This window comes from Oncorhynchus nerka, linkage group LG17 (genome assembly GCF_034236695.1).
Source record: "Oncorhynchus nerka isolate Pitt River linkage group LG17, Oner_Uvic_2.0, whole genome shotgun sequence".
Taxonomy (NCBI): Eukaryota; Metazoa; Chordata; class Actinopteri; order Salmoniformes; family Salmonidae; genus Oncorhynchus; species Oncorhynchus nerka.
Genome location: NC_088412.1, coordinates 22,611,634 through 22,628,443, shown reverse-complemented (window position 1 = coordinate 22,628,443; position 16,810 = coordinate 22,611,634). Strand labels below are relative to the sequence as shown.

The 16,810-nt window shown below is 39.7% G+C and overlaps 1 protein-coding gene across 1 annotated transcript in view; it reads left to right on the top strand.

Moving 5' to 3' along the window:
• Positions 1 to 313: 313 nt before the first annotated feature.
• LOC115144897 (RNA polymerase II elongation factor ELL) overlaps positions 314 to 16,810 on the top strand; it is a 40,285-nt gene continuing 23,788 nt past the window's right edge. The window contains exon 1 of the mRNA XM_029686013.2: positions 314 to 503. Within this exon, the coding sequence (XP_029541873.1) occupies positions 369 to 503 (135 nt within the window). The 5' untranslated portion in view covers positions 314 to 368. The remainder of the gene's footprint in view (positions 504 to 16,810) is intronic.

Here is a 16,810-nt window from a genome sequence, read left to right as displayed (position 1 = left end):
CGTTGACGTAGTCCAGTGACCTAATGTTTCCTCCTTCCTTCCTACGCACATCTCTGATATGCTTTCCATTGGTAACCAGTGGTCAGACATGTCTCATGTTTTAATGATTCATATTTTCTCCTCAGTGCTTCATTATATTGAAGTAAAGAAACAGTTTATGATAAATCCTCCCGATAAAATTGAACTTATTTGTCGCGCATAAATGTTCTGTTTTATAAATATTATGTAGCATGTTTCAATGTATTATTAACTTATGACTTCATCACGCCGTGTACGTATCATGTATATTCATTAGAAAGCTGTGGGAGTTTTTCTGCGTTTACGACAGAGTGCTGCTCGTGCGCGAGCGTGGAGGCAATGGTAGCAAGATGGCGGCGTTGAAGGAGGAGCAGTGCTACGGACTGTCCTGTGGACGAGTGAGCAATGGCAGTAATGTCTCCGTCTTTCACGTAAAACTCACTGACAGCGCCTTGAGGGCATTTGGAGGTTACCAGAGTAGCAAGGTAATTGAACAACTCAAGTAAACGTAATAATATATTAGGTATATTTTGCTCGTTGGCTGACATAGCTAGCTGGTTAGCAACTGGCTACTTCGCTGCCATGCCAGAAAGCTTCATTAGCTCGATAGCCATCGTTACTTATTTATTTAGCTAGCTACACGAGTTAGATGCATGTTTATTACTACACACAAACGAGTCATTTTAGGATTACCGTTCAGCTACCCTTTTAAATGAACCCAGTGTTAAACGAGGCTGGTAGCTTCCAGTGTGTGTGTTTTCAATATAAAACTCAAGCCAATCAGCCTTTAAAGATTTGCTAGCTAACGTAACAAGTCCGCTAGCTATGTTGGCAGGCAAAGTAAGAATTCCGCAAGGATTCAGGTTGTTAGTTAGTTCTGTGTCTAGTTTTTCCATTGCCACCATTAATTGGAACGATCAACTTGATTCGCCAACTAGCAAACATTTACATAACGTTCAAACTAAGGTGCTTTAACTAACGTTCGCTTACCAGCCAATTAGTTAAGTTAGCTAGCTTTGATGTTAAACCTTTGATTTAGGGTCAGTAATGAAGCTAGGAGCGTATCACAACCAACTACCTAAAACATAATTAGCCATGTAGTGATGTTGAACAGCGATCGATGACATTTGGCAAAGTTTAGTAGCAACGTGAGGCTAGGTAAGTTTGCTGAGCTGACGCTAAACTCAGGCGAGTAATGTCGTTTGTTCAACGTTATCTAGCTAACTAGCCATGTATGAATTGCAGTCAACAAGTGAAGTGCAATAAAACCCTTGCGTTACGTTGCTTTGCTTATATTACTTCTGGCAGTCGTGAAAAGTGAGACATCTTGGAGGCTAGCCACCAGTAGCCCAAATTACCATATCGAGCTTGCTGTATTTTTTGTCAGTTTAACCTCCCACGTACATCATTTCCCTGACTGATTTGTTGTTGTTGCCAGCTGGTAAATAATGTTCTTGTGATGATGTTACTCAGTCATGGACTTAGAGTTGTATTGAATTGCTAGCGAGATATATATGGTTCCCACCGGTGGCTACATTGATACTGGCCATCTATATTTTATTCTATATATATATATTTTTTTTTTTTGTTCACCTATATTTAACCAGGTAGGCTAGTTGAGAACAAATTCTCATTTGCAACTGCGACCTGGCCAAGATAAAGCGTAGCAATTCGACACATACAACAACACAGAGTTACACATGGAATAAACAAAACATACATACATTTGACTGAGAAAGCCTGGTAGGCCAGGAAACCAACTACAAGGTTTGTGTTCATGCACATCTAGCTACAGTCTAACACCCAGTAGTATGGAAAGTAGTTTTATGATTCTTGTCTTTAAATGGATTACATTAGGGAAGAGGAAGTGGCCAACATAGCCAGTGTGCTTTGAAACCGTTTGGAAAGAAAACAAAACATTATGTACCTAGCTTGATAGCAATGCAGCGTCCTTGATGTAGCTAATAAGAACATAGATGGTATCCTGCTGTGCTTTTCTTTGAAAAATATGGCCTATTAGTATTAAAACATTTTATTTGTAACACGTGCTAATCTTGCTCCAAATATGTGGTAATCATGCTGTTCATGCTCATTTTTGCCCGCTAAAGAAACATTGATTTAAAGACTACATTGTTAGTTACATTTGATGTTGGATACACAAATATTGTACATTCAAGGGTTTGAAATGACAGGAATCTGTGTATGGTATTTGTGCTTGAGAAATGTATTTTGTGATGCCTAGTCATTGGAGAACTGGCCAATTCTGTTGAATGAAAGCTGCAGTCGTTCAGCTGGAGGGATAGTACTGTAGCTTTTCTCTTTTATTTCCCTACCCCAGCTTGGCTCTGATTTCAGAGGATGCAGACATTACGCAGCTTTGTAGTTGATGAATAGAGGCACTTTTTTATGCCTTTCATCCCCAGGCTCCATTGTCCACTGTACTGTTGTCTAATTGCCAATTTGTGGGAATCTGGCTTTTTTTTGTGTCTGTACTTACTGCACACGAGTTAAAGATACAGCCTCTTATTATTTTTTAACTCTGCATGGTTGGGAATGTGTCGTAAGCAAGCATTTCACGGTAAAGCCTACACCAGTTGTGTTCAACACATGTAACAAACATTTGATACTTAGTACTAGGGCTGGGAATTGCCAGGGACCTCACAATAGGATATTAATACTACACTTAGGTGCCCATAAGTATTGTGGTTCTCACAATTTTGTATGTATTGTGATTGACATCAGTAATGACCCCCTCCCCCAATCACTACTTAGTATGATATTTTCATATTGGAGTATCTGCTGATTGAGGTGTTGAAATGTATCCCACTTTAAGCCTTTTTACAGTTGATATGCAAGTCCTCCTGTACAGACATGCCTGAGTAAGCACTTAAACTGTGTCATCGTATACCTTGTCCTATATTCACTGGTGTTTAAAATAAACCCTTAGTCACAGTTTGGCCTAGCTAGACATCTTCTTTTCCTGTTAGAGGGAGCCATTGATTCCCTTTTGCCCCCCTTATGGAACACTGTGGTTTGGAAGCTGGGAGGGGTGAGGGGTCAATCTTGCATCATTTAGGGGGTGTTGTCCCTCAGCCGCAGCCCTGTAGTCGACTGGCCACAGAGACAAAAACACAATAAGAGCCATCTTGATAAAGCCCATAAACCGCAAAGAAGGGAGGGAAGTTAAGATGACAAGCAATGCCTTGTGCTCCAGTTTTGATATCCGTGCCCAGGATAAACAGCTGTGAAGTGATTTCCCAAGGTCTGACTGGTCCCCTTTTCTCTGTCTGGGGAGTTCTATGTCTATTCCAAACACACAGTAGAATTACTTAAATATTTTGTGGTTTTGTAGATTAAATAGTTAAGTACTGCCTCTGGCCCTATATTGACCAGGAGGAAGTCGATAACACATTTAGGGTGTTCACCCATAAAATTATTAATTCAAGGTTTATAACAAATGCAGAATTGCTTCAGAAAAATAATCCAAACTCCATGTCTTTGCCATATATGGTTCAAAAGTTACAGATTTACTCTGAGAATTTAGCATGTTTAGAGTGAATGGAATGTCATCATGGGCATGATCAAAAAGTGTTCACTGCTCAATAGAACTCTGTGGCGCTGTTTCGCGGCAGAACGGCAATAACTTTGGTTGTCAGCAGACATTCAAACTAGTGGCTACAGGTTCGTGAGTGAAAACATGGGATTTTTCTAAATTAAATCTGCTGAATATAAAACTAAATGGGGACTTAATATATATTTAACAGACTGAATTTCAATATCTGACCTTGGACATTGTGTATTTCTGAGTCTTGCCCTTTAAATCGCCATAGAAACGGTCTCTTAATGTAGATTGATCGCCAATATAGCCAATGAAAGACAAGGATCTGGAAATGAAAATGATGACGTATTAAGTTCATTTTGATTGGTCCATCCCACAGAAGCACCTACAAATGGTACCACCTGCCAACGCCAAATATGGAGGAGATGCAACCAAGAGCAGCATGGTCAAAACAAGCAACTGTCACAGAAAATTAACGCTCTTATTTAATCAACACTGTCAAGTACATTAAGGTTACAATATTGTAGAGAACGATCTAATTAATTCTGGCAAAGAACTACGTTTTGACATTTCTTAGCACCCTCTTGAATTGCGCTGTTTTTCTCTACATTCTAGAGCAGTGAGTGAACCCCCTAACATATAGCATATAAAAAGTTTTGTTTTAACACCATGTCCTTTTTCACCATCCAGTGATTCATTCATTCTTTGTCTAGGTCAAGTCCTACTCAGAGAATGGTATTATAATATACAGCCTTTAGAGCATTGTGCTTTGTAAGTGCATTGTGCAATATTCCTCAGGTAGCATGGCAGGCAGACTGTTATCCATGTCTGACGTGAGCAGTGCCAATGTCAACCCGTTGCTCTGTTTGCACATCTGATCAGAAGGACAGAGTGAACTGGAGCTTCATGCTGGGGATTCTCAGCCTGGAGACTGACACACATGAGGAAATAATGTGCCTTCAGTTGAAAATTACTATATATATATATATATATATTTTTTTAAATCCTTGGGCTGGTCCATAGGCAACCTGAAAAAGGAAGAGAAAAAAAGGTCCAGAAATTATTATAAATAAAATTGGAAATTACATTTTCGTGATGTAAAAATGCTTTGTGCAAACTTAAACCTCTTAAACTAGAAAGTATGTGTAAATGACAATGAACCTATAATATCTTTGAGAACTAAAAATTACTAAAGTAAAAGCTAGACAGGGAGAATTGAAAATTCCAAAAACACTGACTTAAACAGTATTCATTTGATTGTTTGAACAGAAGCACACCGCATTAGCTATGGCAAAATTCATAGGATGTCAGGAAACTAGCTTTAAAACTATACAATTTTATCTCAGCTCCTTGGCAGAGTATGTAGAATCTTAGAAAATTGTCTTTAAAAATGAACAAAATTCTTTACACAGCCATAAATGGGTCCTGTAAAATGTAGATGTGCTGATCGCGCCCCCTGCCAGGCCCACCACCTAAACCCCTTTTTGATCCAGAAAAAAATGAATGTTGTGCAAAGTGTTGTAACACGACCATTTTCTTATGAGGAATCAGTAATTCTCTGGCCTAGATTTCCCCTATTGTCAGACTAGCCTCTTGTAAAGAATTGAATACCGGTCCAAGACCTTTTCAGAACATCCTATTACTGTACAATCTTCTGTTGATAGGCAGTGTTTATTTAACTGGCTGCCTGTTTCTGTTTAAGTATATTTAGCTGCCAGATGCCTCAAGTTACTTCAGCAGTTACCTTTTTATAGAAAAGCAGTCATTGTATCAAATCATGCCAGAACCTTTAAGATGGCACCTAAAATTGGCAGCTAAAATGGCTCCTAAAATGTGCTATTTCAGCTAAATGGATTTAAAGAGTTGAACTTGGTGTCCCTCTGTGGTATGATTGACACTAATGTTTTGACCCAATGCCTTTTGGTGTCAGTGGGTTAGGTAATGACCAGGTTATTCTTGGATTCTGTGCAGGCAGTGAATTTTTACATTACATTCCTTACACAGTACATCAACCCTCAGACCCCTGGTATGTGTAGAGCATTTAGCTCAATGTATAATACAAGGGTGAACAGAAGTGTTTCTAATTTCAAATTAGTTTTTCATTAAAGCTTAGCCAAAACTTTTACCCATTAAGTTACTCAGAATACAACATGAACATTTTGTGTTTCTCACAAGTGATCCACTCTTGCTAGTAGGCTTCCAGAGATATTTGATATAAGTTCCTTCACAAACTAGCCTCGTCTTTGTGGAGCATTTCCGTCCAGGCTAAAGCCTTTTAGTTTGCTGACGGGCACAAGGAGTGACATTAGTGCTCTGGGCTGATTTTTTTTCACCTTGACACCAGAGACAAGGAACTGTTTGAGCTTAAATGAGAGCTGTCCTCTATCCCACTTAGTATGAGCTTTTGTTACCTCTCCTGGTGAAATCCTTCAATTCTGTCACTGGCAATGTGTCTTTATAAGAATGGAATACACAATTTCCACCAAATTGCTCAATCATCCCATGAAGTAAGACTAAATGGAATGTATATTTTTACATCTTGTTGCTGTTTTTACAACAAAAATTCCCACGCTTTGGATGAAACCAAATTTGTAACTGTATCCAATATATTGTGTTATCTGAAACTCAAATGTAATTTGCTTAATTGACAAAGAACACACATTGGAAGTTTTTGTTTCATGTGCTCTGTGATGCTTCAAGGTAGGTTTAAGTAACAGCGACTGGTACAGGTTTTGTGCAGGTCTCCAGTGCGTACGTACAAAATATACCCCAAAACATGTGCACCAATTTTCACACAAAAGTTGACGTGAGAATGTGCTTCGCATGAACTTTAGACCATGTGTATGCACCGTTTCTATTGGTTGAAGTATTGCATTGCAAGTAGCTTAGTATTTTGAGAAAATGGGGGATATGACCACACGCTTATACATAACAAAAAACGGGGAAATATAATAAGATGCAAACATTTGCTGTTAGTGAGAAGCGCTAAGAATTTGGGGCACTTTTGCATTCTAAAATAGTTAGAAATGGGCATCTATTTAATTTCCATGTTCATTTCAGAATAAATTCCTAATCTTTTCTGACTGATGGTTTCATACTCCTGAAGTAACATATAGGCCTACAAAGTGCCATCTCTCTCTTAATTGGGTCCACTTTACACTAAATATAAACACTTAAGTATTTTGATCTATCTGATCCTGAGCACAGTTTAACGGTAGAACAGACTATATACCTTTTCCATTTGTGTTTTAGGCTACTGTATATGTCTCTGAATAGCCTACTGTCATTTCCAATATCGAAAGTAAACTATGTTTTATGAATAAAAATAATACATATTTTCATAACATTACACTAATTCCTCACTGCTTTTTCTTGTCATAATGGGTTCATATTCCCGATGACCGTTTAACTTGCAAGAAATTACCATACTCATCTCTCATTTAATTGGGTCAGTTGTATGCTATTACACTGAACAAAAATATAAATTCTACAATTTCAAGAGTTTACTGAGTTGCAGTTTTATATAAGGATATCAGTCAATTTAAATACATTAATTAGGCCCTAATCTATGGGTTTCACATGAATGGGAGGACAGATACTTTAAAAAAAAAAGTGAATCAGAAAACCAGTCTGTCTGGTGTGACCACCATTTGCCTCATGCAGCGCATCACCTTTGCATGGAGTTGATCAGGCTGTTGATTGTGGCCTGTGGAATGTTGTCTTGCTCATCTTCAATGCTGTGAGAAGTTGCTGGATACAGGCGGGAACTGGAATATGCTGTCATGCATGTCGATCCAGAGCATCCCAAACATGTTCAATGGGTGACATGTCTGGTGAGTAAGCAGGCCATGGAAGAACTGGGACATTTTCAGCTTCCAGGAATTGTGTACAGATCCTTGCGACATGGGGCCGTGCATTATCATGCTGAAACATGAGGTGATGGCGCCAGATGAATGGCATGACAATGGTCCTTAGGATCTCATCACGGTATTTCTGTACATTCAAATTGCTGTTGATAAAATGCAATTGTGTTCGTTGTCCGACGCTTATGCCTGCCCATACCATAACCCCACTGCCACCATGGGGCACTCTGTTCACAACGTTGACATCAGCAAAATGCTTGCCTGCACAATGTCATACACGCTGTCTGCCATCTGCCCAGTACAGTTGAAACCAGGATTCATCTGTGAAGAGCACACTTCTCCAGCGTACCAGTGGCCATAGAAGGTGAATATTTTCAAACCACAGTCAGGTCCCGGTGAGGACAACGGGCATGCAGATTATCTTCCCTGAGATGGTTTCTGACAGTTTGGTCAGAAATTCTTGGGTTGTGCAAACCCACAGTTTCACCAGCTGTCCAGGTGGCTGGTCTCAGACGATCCCGTAGGTGAAGAAGCCGGATGTGGAGGTCCTGGGCTGGCGTGGTTACACGTGGTCTGCGGTTGTGAGGCCGGGTTGGCTGTATTGCCACATTCTCTAAAACAACGTTGGAGACGGCTTATGGTAGAGAAATTAACATTCGCTTCTCTGACAACAGCTATGGTGGACATTCCTACAGTCAGCATGCCAAATGCACACTCCCTCAACTTGAGGCATCTGTGGCATTGTTGCGACAACTGCACATTTTAGTAGCTTTTTATTGTCCCCAGCACAAGGTGCACCTGTATAATGAACATGCTGTTTAATCAGCTTCTTGATATTCCACACCTGTCAGGTGGATGGATTATCTTGGCAAAGGAGAAATGCTCACTAACATGGATGTAAACAAATTTGTGTACAAAATTTCAGAGAAATAAGCTTTTTGTGTGTTGAACAAGTATTTTGCGCTATGCTTCCAAAAGGGAGCATGGTTTATACTATACAGTAGAATTTAACAGATGAACAGACAGTTGATAGTTTTGCTTTGAAGTGTGTAGACTACCACTAAGTAGGCCTACTGTAATTTTACTTTTTTGAGTAGACATGCTAGACAATGTGGGCAGTGCAGCATATTTAGAAAAAATAAACGCAAAACATTAGTGAATTGAAATGATCACAATTTGCAATAGATTGTTCTTTCAAACAGTCAAATACAGCAAATGTCACTGTATAAGTTTAAAACATTCTCTCAACACCTCCAGAGATATTTAATCAAGTTATTCCTTGGTATTTCCTTAAAAAATATCCTTGTTGCTGTTTTGCAAGGAGGAATGGGAAAAAATGTCAGTCTCTCGATGTGCAAAACTGATAGAGACATACCCCAAGCGACTTACAGCTGTAATCGCAGCAAAAGGTGGCGCTACAAAGTATTTGTTAAAAAAGTTTGAAATATCCAATAAATGTCGTTCCACTTCATGATTGTGTCCCACTTGTTGTTGATTCTTCACAAAAAAAGACAGTTTTCTATCTTTATGTTTGAAGCCTGAAATGTGGCAGAAGGTCGCAAAGTTCAAGGGGGTCGAATACTTTCGGGAAGGCACTGTAATGGGAAATATGTGTATATATGGCGTGCAGCAAGTTTATATGTCTATTTTTGTAAGTGTGCAGTCTTTTCTAAAATTGCTCAAATATTTCGTGTAAAATGTACGCAGCGGTTATATTTGAGGCCCCTGGTGCCATGGATATTTATGTAATGCTGACTCCCCAGTTTGAACAGAACGAATGGGGCACTAGCTAGCGAGATCATAACCAGAGCCAAATATGACTCCAAAATGTAATGGATGGTGTGGCCCTCAGTCCCGTGGGCTAGTCACACTGGATGGTCTGGTATCACTGTGTACAGAGCTGACCTGCATTCTTGCTAGGTCTCATGTGTCTAGTCATTGCGCTGTGAATTTCCCAGTAGTCAAGCGTTGGGAGCTGCCCCAGATGATGTCCTGTCCTGCTGAGTGCTGATCCGGTGCCATCACTGTGTGTGGAAATGAGCGCTTGGTGGATCTTAGCACCATGTCCCAGGCCCTGGGCCAACGTGGGGAGCTGCTCCGTTCCACTGGCCCCCTCATAGATGAGTCCTGGAAAGTTCAGGGTTATCCTCATAACAGCGTCTGTTCTTACACTCGTGTCACAGGTTTAGTTAATGTCACATATTTGTATGGTCATTTGATTTGACATGCGCTGATATTTCAAGTTGGAGTTGGCTGGTGCTTTGTCACATGCTGAATAGTTTTCCCTCGCTCCTACCTACAACTGGAACTCCCAACTGTTGATTTTTGGTGTCATTGGGTGATTTCTCAAAGTTATTTAAAGAATATGTAGATTACATCAAGTTCCAATTTAAGATGATTGTAGAAGCTTTATAGAAATTCTCACCTTCACGTTGCAACTTTTTATTTATGGAATTTTCATCAATTCCTCTGCAGACAGCTGTTGTAAACTACCTGAGTGTGTTGATTTAGTGTTACACAGATCTTCCCAATGATTGGAACTTTGGTGCTACGCCACTGTGATATTTCTAAAACACATTTCCATGTGGAGACAGCCTCTTATGCAGTCAATCATAATTTTAGCTGTTTTAATGTTGTTTAATACATTTAGCAATTATATAACTTGATTTCTGTTGAAAAACAATACATTTTTATTTCAAATATCTGTGCCAATATGGGGAGACTCCTTTGACGTGATTTCAAGCCAACTCAATGATTGACTTTTGTGAGCATTGATGCTACATTCAATTTAAAACTTGAACCGGAGAGGTGAGGGAAGTCTCATCACTGCACTGTTGAGATTATCTACAGGCATGTTGATTTGGTACAAAATGCACAGTGAAAATTTGCCACCTGCAGTGTTTTAGGACTAGGTCTCCTAATGACCCTGTGACATTTTAGTCCTTGGATAGTCTGGTTACCGGCAGGTCCTGTGGATGGGGATTAGAACTCACTATTCTATTGCAGGACTGTAATCCAACTAGAGGCCTAATTTTAAAAGGGGAAAGCACTGGTGAAAACATTGTGCTGTGCCTTTTACTTTGGCACGGTCTGTGCATGTAATCTGCCTTATCTCTTTGCATGCAGATCAGCTGACACTTTGCCAACTAATCTGCACGTCAAGAACTTCCCAGTGTCCAAATCACCCATTAAATTGCCAACAACAGTTGAATGTTGAAGGATCACCATCCCTCAATTTAGGGCTGGGTGATTATTGCCTAAAAATCATATGTACATTTTTTTTCTTCAAATTAATGGATTTATGATATCTGTATTCTCTATGCTTTGTTGTACAATCAAAGGTAAAAATGCACTGCTTTTCAGTCAGGAATAATCTTAATTCAGGTCCTGTGAAATTATACCTAGGCTAAATATACAGTACAATGCTTTCAGAAAATATTCACAGCCCTTAACATTTTCCACATGTTATGTTACAGCCTCAATTTAAAATGGATTGAATTGAGATGTTGTCAATGGCCTCCACACAATAACCCATAATGTCACCGTGGAATTATGTTTATTTTTTTTTTTACAAATGAATAAAAATGAAAAGCTGTCTAGAGTCTAAGTATTAAACCCCTTTAAGCAAGCGTAAATAAGTTCAGAAGTAAAAATTTGTTCGTCACAGTTTGTGCAACAAGTGTTTTAACATTTTATTTTTGAATAGCTACCGCATCCCTGTTCCCCACATATACAATTACCCGTAAGGTCCATAATTCGAGCAGTGAATTGCAAACTAATTCCAGGGAGGTTTTTCAATGCCACGCAAAGAAGGGCACCTATTGGTAGATGGGTAAAATTGAGATTTGTATATCCCTTTCAGCATGGTGATATTTTTTGCACTTTGGATGGTGTATCAATACACCCAAAGACACATGCATCCTTCCTAACTCAGTTGCTGGAGAGGAAGAAAAACACTTAGGGATTTCACCGTGAGGCCAATGGTGACTTTAAAACAGTTAGTTTAATGGCTGTAATAGGAGAACTGAGGATGGCTCAACATTGTAGTTACTCTATAATACTATCCTAATTGACAGAGTGAGAAGGAAGCATGTACAGAATACAAATATTCTAAAACATGCATTCTGTTTGCAATAAGGCACTAAAGTAAAACTGCAACAAATGTGGCAAAGAAATTAACTTATTGTCCTGAATACAACGTGTCATGTTTAGGGCAAATTCAACAAGCATGTTGGTGGCTGCATCATGTTATGAGTTTGCTTGTCATCTGCAAGGACTATAGCGTTCTTTAGGATAAAATGAAATGGAATAGTGCTAAGTACAGGCAGAATTCTGTGGGAAAACCTGGTGGTCTGCTTTCCAACAGACACTGGGAGACAAATTCACCTTTCAACATGACAATATCCTTAAACACAAGGCCAAATATACACTGGAGTTGTTTAGCAAGACAACATTGAATGTTCCTGAGTGGTCTAGTTACAGTTTTGACTTAAATCGGCATGAACATTTATGGCAAGACTTGAAAATGGCTGTCTAGCATTGATCAACAATCAACTTGAAGAATTTAAAATAATAATGTGCAAATATTGTACAATCCAGGTGTGCAAAGTTCAGAGAGATTTACCCAGAAAGACTCACAGCTGTAATCGCTGCCAAAGAGTCAGATGTGAATACTTAAGTAAATAAGATTTGTGTATTTCATTTTCAATACATTTTATAAAATTTCTCAGAACATATTTTCACTTTGTAATTCTGGTGATTGCTTGTAGATGGGTGAGGAAAAACATACATTTAATACATTTTGAATTCAGGCTGTAACACAACAAAATATGGAATTAGGAAAGGGGTGTGAATTCTTTCTGAAGGGCCTGTAAGTCTTCCACAACCACAAGACCCACTAACAATTCATTATTCTATCATAATAGTTCAATCTTTTTTATTGTAATCACTGATCTGGCTTTCAAACTCAGTCTATTAATATGCATTTTTTTTAAATGACCAGAACCATGCATAATGCACATTCACTAATAATTACTAACTTCTTGTAGCAGGTATTATAAAAAATGTACACGTCTCATAAACAATCTCAAGCACAGGCCCACGTGCTAGTAAGTAGCCAGCTAATATATAATATATATATATATATATATATATATATATATATTTAATGTTTAGCCAATTTGGATCTATTTGCTAGCTAACAAGGCAGAAGTTTCATTATTATGTACACACCCTTCTGTCCATCTCCAACTTTTTTTGAACAGCATGCTAGCCTGTCCACTTTGTTCAGATGTTGAAATCAAGTGGCCTACCTTATTTCTCAGAATGGGAACGAGTTGCCAATTCCTTTTATATAATTGTGTTTTAAGCTTATTGCACATTTATAAAACAGACTAGACAGTAAAACAGTTCAAATGCTGCTTGCGGGATGTGGCTGTGCAAAGAACTGAGCATTCATTTTCCATAATTAAATGTTAATTGATAATCCTGTTTTGGTAGTGTCTGCATGCAACTTGAGCAGTTGAGACATAAAAAAAAGAGTATTGTTAGCCTTTCTATGCTCTACTACAGTAAAATAAAGTCTGTTTCTGTGTCCATACGACCAATTCTGTTGGACCAAACCTCCAACGCAAATAGCGTCTTGAAACCACTTGTCAGAGAGGAAGAAGTGATCTCTCATCTTTGTTTTAAATTATGGGGACGGGCTTGGTGGGTGTGTGTGTGTCTCGCCAAAATGTGTCCAAAATAAGCCCAATGTGTTTCTATGGGCTTATTTTAGACATAAGCTTGCTACCTGCCTTCCCGCCTTTGGGAAAACAACTCCCATTGTTAGGGCGGAGACATTATATACAGATCACTGGGGAAAATGGAAAGGTGCACAGAGGGAGCGAAGGAGACAAGACCAAAAAGACATGAGAACATGTCATAAACACTCCGTGTGTGTGTGTGTATATATATATATATATATATATATATATATATAAAAACTTGATTCTTGCGATACAGGCATTTGGAATCGCGCAGAAGCATACATTTGAATGAGTCTAAATAATTATATTTATCGCCCAGCCCTACCCCAACTCTCTGTTCTAGCTTCATCTTCGCCATGCCAAGGTACGCCCCAGAATAATCTTGGGCTTAGACTCGTTGCGGTTTCTCTTATTTGCGTGACACCAGCTGGTGGCCGTTCTCCAGTTTTGTGAACATCCATGGCCCGTTCAGGAGCCACACTCTGTCCTACGGTTAGCTCTGTGGAACATTCTTGGCTCCAGTCCCAGAGAATAGTGACATATCAGCAGCCCATTCAAATGAACAGGCTGAGTGTTGCACTATGTCAGTGGGGGGAGGGGGAGCTAAATTCGGTACTCTGTTTTACGTTGCAGTGGTGGGGTTGACGGAACGTGCAGGCTCCATTGAATGGCTGGCTGGTTCAGATTGAGCACAGGTCTGGGTAAAACTAGATCTCAGGAAATGGTCTCTCTACAGACTGGTTGCCTCCTGCAATGCACCAATATTCCAGTTTACACGTCTGTAGAAGTTCCTGCGTCAGTTGGGAATGAGAGGCGTGTCACCCGTGACTTTATTGCTGTATTCGCTTGTTACCCTAGCTAAACATGAGCACAGTTCCCGCCTTTATTTTAACCCCTGCATACCCGAACTCATGGTTTGTTGGTAGAGTTGTCTGTGAAGAAGACCCTCCCTGGATAAAAATGGTTCCCCTTTCCAAATGTCCTAGAGAATCTGACATCCTCCCCAGACCTAGTGCTCAGGTTCCTAGGTCTGGGTTTTAGACTAGCCAGTAAAGGCCAGGGTTGTACTGGGAAAAGATCTCTCTTCTGTTGGTCTGAAATTTGACATGCATGTTTCAATGACTATGGGATTTGAAATTACTTGTGAAATTCTCATGTTGCATCACGTATTCCACTCCAAATCCTCCAGTCACAATTGGTTTTGATACATTGTGCATTGTGTACTTTATGCCCAATTGCATTCATCATAAAAAGTGAGTTCAGCCAGTTAGCACCTTACTTACATAGGGCCCGTTTCAGACTTAGGAAATGTATTCCTTTTTTTACACGTTTTGATTTGAGCACAACCACACAAACTTGAGAGGAAAGAAAGGTAAACTAACATTGTAATGGAATAATGCAAAATGTAAGGAAACTACCACTAAAGTGACAGTTAATAATGTATGTTGGTATAACTGATGGTCGACCTTATTCATTGTGCGTAAAGGTGGTGGAATTATGAGGGGAATTAAGTCAAGGTCAGAATACGTTGCATCTGTAGACACCTCTGCCATACCTTAAATACTTTGATCTCCACCCAAAACAAATAGCCAGTGAAAAGCATGTGTATCTCATGCTTCAATTTAAGGTCAGAATACACGTGGAGAAAAAGGTGCATAAAGGGAATTGCCTTCGATTATGTGAACTTAACTCTGGTCGGAATCTGCCCTATACTACGGATGTGGTTGAACACACAAATGACCTTTGTGTCAAAATGTTATCCATGATTATAATACACTTTCAGACTGCAAATAAATGTATAGAACTTCAACCTGTATTTTACATTTGGTAATGGGAAAGTCCACAGACCAGGGGGCTACCCTGTTCACAACGTGCCATTTTCACATCTGCCAGTGTGAGTGGGCTCAGTGTCAGCCGTTGGATGTTCTGCAGTGCCACCATCTGCTCAATGGCAGCGTCACCCTACTCTTTCCAAAGGCTCCTCTGTGCTCCGGGCAGGCTAGCCTCTCTTCCTGGTTCACATGTGATCTCCAGAAGTGTCAATGAGGAAGGAAACCAGAGGGACTTCCTCTATTGCTTGTCAGAGTTGTCAGGCATGTTCCTCCTTGAAGCTTGGCTATGATTAGTGGAAAACATGTTGTGCTTAGTCTCCTAGACTAGCCAGCAATTGCTTATCCTGTAAGGCGCTACAGAGGGTAGTGCGTACAGCCCAGGCCAAGCTTCCTGCCATCCAGGACCTATATAGGTGGTGCCAGAGGAAAGCCCAAAAAATTGTCCCAAGACACCTGTCTCTCAAGTCATAGACTGTTCTTTCTGCTACCACACTGCAAGCGGTACTGGAGCGCCAAGTCAAGGACCAAAAGGCTCCTTAACAGCTTCTACCCCCGAGCCATAAGACTGCTGAACAATTAATCAAATGGCCACCCAGACTATTTGCTTTGCCCCCCCCCCCTCCCCCCTTAAACTGCTGCTACTCACGGTTTATTATCTATGCATAGTCAATTTTCCCCTACCTACATGTAGAAATGACCTCGACTAACCTGTACTCCTGCACATTGATTTGGTACCCTCTGTGAATAGCCTCATTGTTTTGTGTGCCTTTCTATTTTATTTTCAACTTTAGTTTATTTAGTAAATATTTTCTTAACTGCATTGTTGGTTAAGGGCTTCTAATGAAGCATTTCACGGTAAGGACTACACCTGTTTTATTCGGCGGATGTGACAAGTAACTTTTGATTTGTTCAAATAAATCATGTTCTGCTCCTGTATAGTCTCCTATCATGCAATCAATGGTTTGTTCAGTAGTGGTGTGTTTCTTGCTTTGTCTGCTTGACTTGATAGAGTAAGCTCTACGCTGATGTGCCCAGTGGTCTGCTGTACTGCAGACCATTGCTTCTTTAACAGTGTAACCCATTGTGCAATATGTTTAAAGGTTTACCTTAGGTGAAAGGGGTAACTTGTTTTGATTCAACGCCAGCGCCTGTTCTTAAACCATCTTGTTTTTCTTCCACACATTCGGACACGGTAAGGCTTGTAGATGACTACACTGATGGCGTTCCAGAACCGCAGTGCTATGGATAAAAGTTTATGTACAAGTTGTTACTTACCTAAGTTACTTTACTGAGAACAAATATTTGGTCACAACTATTTTTTTTGTGTGTTAGGCTTTTTGTGCGGTAATTCACATGGCTATACACAACTCAGTTGTGTGAATAGTCTGCCTTTAGTCTGCCTGTGTCATTATGAAATGAATATGATTGGCTGTGCTCTTGAGTACATTGATCAGGCAAGTCATATGCTCATTGCTCATCTGATTTTATGCAAGTGCTTTGCAAACATCTATGGAGTTTTGATTTATTTAATGTTTGTCCCCCATAACTTCACCATATTTATCTGAGCCTCATCTGGTGGCTGCTAACAGTGGAAAATATCAACAACAAAATTGTCAGCACCAGGAAGACCATTCTGATTGGCTGGCAGTGTACCAACTGCTTACTGGTGCACTGAATAGTCGTGAGTGATGAAAAACAAATGAGGACACCACATTTATTTTACTGCAGCACAACTGGCATGCTTCTTTTTGTGTACAGATTGTTTTGCAGGAAATGCCTGTTTATGTG